At 39.1% G+C, this 3,317-nt stretch overlaps 1 protein-coding gene across 1 annotated transcript; it reads right to left on the bottom strand.

Moving 5' to 3' along the window:
* Window positions 1-595: 595 nt before the first annotated feature.
* Window positions 596-1,607, bottom strand: ss18l2 (ss18, like 2). The gene is made up of 4 exons (XM_079217045.1): window positions 1,466-1,607; window positions 1,064-1,140; window positions 879-963; window positions 596-798 (listed from the first exon to the last, which is right to left on the bottom strand). The coding sequence occupies exons 1-4, from the start codon at window positions 1,532-1,534 to the stop codon at window positions 739-741; spliced, it is 291 nt and encodes a 96-aa protein (XP_079073171.1). The 5' UTR covers window positions 1,535-1,607; the 3' UTR covers window positions 596-738.
* Between the last annotated feature and the right edge of the window lie 1,710 nt (window positions 1,608-3,317).

Genomic DNA, 3,317 nt, shown 5'->3' with positions numbered 1-3,317 from the left:
CATGTTTACAGAGAATTGTTTGCTGTACATACATATAAATATATATCTTTTTATAGTTAATGTGCTTTGCACAATCAAGATATAGGGTTTGTTGCTTTTTGTCTGTGTTATCTCCCTAACTGTTGCAGCCTTTTTTAAAGACATCGTTACAGACCTTGGACTGTAACTGTTAGCTTCTCGGCTGTGTCAAATGGTTTACTAGTGGCTTCTATGAAATAAAAAAATAATAAAAACATGTTGCCCTGATAGAAGATATGAAGGGGGACTGCTTGGCTTATGTTGCTTATTGTTCTCTTGATCTGGCAACTGAATCTTTCCAAGTGTACCAGCAATGCAAAAAATGAATAAAAATGACTAGCAATTTGAAAAACGCTGTTTTTGTAGTTTTTTGGCTGAAAAGTAATTCACTTTTTCCTTTTGAACTTCATATTCAAACTATATTGTATATTTGACTGTACTTAACTCCTGCTGGGAAGAACTTTTTCAGACAAACATGTTTTCAGAAACCAACACCAAGAACAACTTTGAAAAATATAAGAAATGTTTTATGTACAATCCATACAAAATGATATTTAGAATTTACAGGATTTGCCCACAAAATATAGACCTTCCGTTTAGCATGTCTGAATTGGAGCCCAGGTAATCCTGGTATGGACAGCATTGTCGAAAAACAATAGTTATGATAAACATTTTTGCGTGACGTAAAATCATCCCCATCCAAACTCCACCGACACGTCATCACGTCGCACCGTGCCCGTTCACAGCTGGTGTTGAAGCCGATGTTTCATTTGATGTGGACTGCGAACAGAAACCACATAGTATTAGAAGCAACCTATTCAGCGGATCTCTGCAGTCTGAAGAGTGCGCGTTGACCTCACGTGTGTGGAGGGAGGCACGTGGTCTGGGCTGGCGTCAGCGATGGTTGCCAGATAGACGATGTTGCGGTGCAGGATCTGTTGATATCTATTGAGGGGGGAGGAACAGAGCAGCTGAAAGCACCCACTAGGAAAGATACGCTGCATTAAACAAGTATGCATTAGCAGTGAGCCACATCGTAACTTACTGCACGCACTCGACCGCGCGTCCTTTCTGCATGTATTCAGCGATGCATCTGATTAACTGGTCGTTTTCATCCAGCAACTGGGACGGACAAAAAGAAAGAGCAACACATTGGACTAATGTCCAGTAGCTTATATGTTGATTCTTACCTTTTTAAAACAACAAAGTCACTGAGTGCAACACCCAGTGTTTCCACAACGAACAGCCCGAAATGGACTCTGGTGTCCAGCGCGCATGGAGCCGTGTAAACACATCGAATAATGATCATAACAATCATATGAATGGATGAACTAGTGAAGTAACCAACATTAGCTCACGGCTAACTGCCAAAACTCGTATCGTAGTTGAACGTACGGACAAATATTAATAACAACCGCGTCGTTACATATTCTATACGCTGTCTTACCCGCTGTATGGTTTCTTGGTTGATTTTCGCCTTTCCTCGCAGTTTCTTTGGCACAAAGACAATCGACATATTTGTGATGCCGCTTGTTTATGTTTTCAGCAAAGCGATGCTTCTTCTTCTTCGTTTCTACCTCCCTTCTTTGTTTTCTTCTTCTTCTTCTTCTTCCTCGTTCGACGCACGTATCATTCTTGTTGTACTACCGCCATCTTCTGGAGGTTTGCAGTATAGCACGGCGCTCTGGCGCGCCAAATGTAAAGCAACATATCTGTAACAATTTTCTATCTTATGCATATTTTGAATATTTAGCTTCACATTTGGGACAGAAGTTAATGTAAAACAACATGTTATATTTGTTGTTAACAATATGTTTGTATGTAGCAACACAAATATTTAATTATTCAATTTAAACGCAAGTTTGAAATCTAAATATCAAATATTAATCTAAATATTCAATATAAATATATACACTACCGGTCAAGTTTTAGATCACCCCCATTTTTCCAGTTTTTATTGGAATTTAAGCAGTTCAAATCCAGTGACTAACCTGAAATGGTACAAAGGTAAGTGGCAAACTGCCAGAGGTTAAACAAAAAAGATTAGGTTACCAAAAACTGAAAAATAATGTACATTTCAGAGTTGTACAAAAAGGTCTTTTTCAGGGAACAAGTAAGTAGAGGACTGAAGACTGGAAGAAGGTCTTATGGACCGATGAATCAAAATGAATCTTGGGTTCATCACGCAGGGTTTTCGTACGCCGTCGAGTAGAAAGGATGGTTCCTCGGTGTGTTACACCAACTGTAAAGCATGGAGGAGGACGCGCTCTTTTGCTGCATCCAGAGTCGGCGACTTGCACAGAGTGACTGGCACCCTGAACCAAAACGGCTACCACAGTATTTTGGAGCACCATGCAATACCCTCTGGTATACGCCTAGTTGGTCAGGGGTTCATCCTACAGCAAGATAATGACCCAAACATCCCTCCAGGCTATGAACTACCTTAGAAGAAAAGAACAAGACGTAGCTTCAAATCATGGAATGGCAGCACAGTCTCCGGACTTAAACCCCATCCAGCTGGTTTGGGATGAACTGAACAGAAGGGTGAAAGCAAAGCAACCGACAAGTGCAACACATATATGGGAACCTTTGCAACAGTGTTGGGAAGAACTTTCTGAACAATATTTGATTTCCATTGTAGAAATAATGCCACGAATGTTCGGCTGTTATATCTGCAATAGGTGGCTAGTTTGATGAGTCAAAATGCATTTTGTTAAACAAAACGATTCCATGATTTATCTTTTATCTCCAATTGTTTATTTGTTCTATGCTTTAATTTCAGAGTACATTGAGCAATTAAACTGTGTACATTTCAATAAAAAACTGGAGAAATTGAGGTGTTCTAAAACTTTGGACCGGTAGTGTGTGTGTGTGTGTGTGTGTGTGTGTGTGTGTGTGTGTGTGTGTGTATATATATATATATATATATATATATATATATATATATATATATATATATATATATATATATATGTATGTTTAGAATGTGTGTGTGTGTGTGTGTATATATATATATATATATACACACACACACACACATTCTAAATGGGTTCATAAACCAGCCCTACACATATCAGAAACAGTGAAATCAGACACAGTTTTCATCATCTTGTCCTCTTTGGTGAAGTGAACCTTCATAAAAATATGCATTGGTCAATATTTGGCAAATTTTCCCAGGTCGCTATTGCTCAAACCCTCTCTGCATTAAGTTGAAGGCTTTGCCGTCACATTTGTCATTTCATGTCAAACTGCGGGCTCATGTTTCAGGTCTCCAGGACGCAGGCACCTCCCTCACATCA

This window comes from Taurulus bubalis, assembly GCF_910589615.1.
Source record: "Taurulus bubalis genome assembly, chromosome: 4".
NCBI classification, from domain to species: Eukaryota; Metazoa; Chordata; class Actinopteri; order Perciformes; family Cottidae; genus Taurulus; species Taurulus bubalis.
Note: the sequence above shows the minus strand (reverse complement) of the source record. Positions and strands in the feature narration are given on the sequence as shown.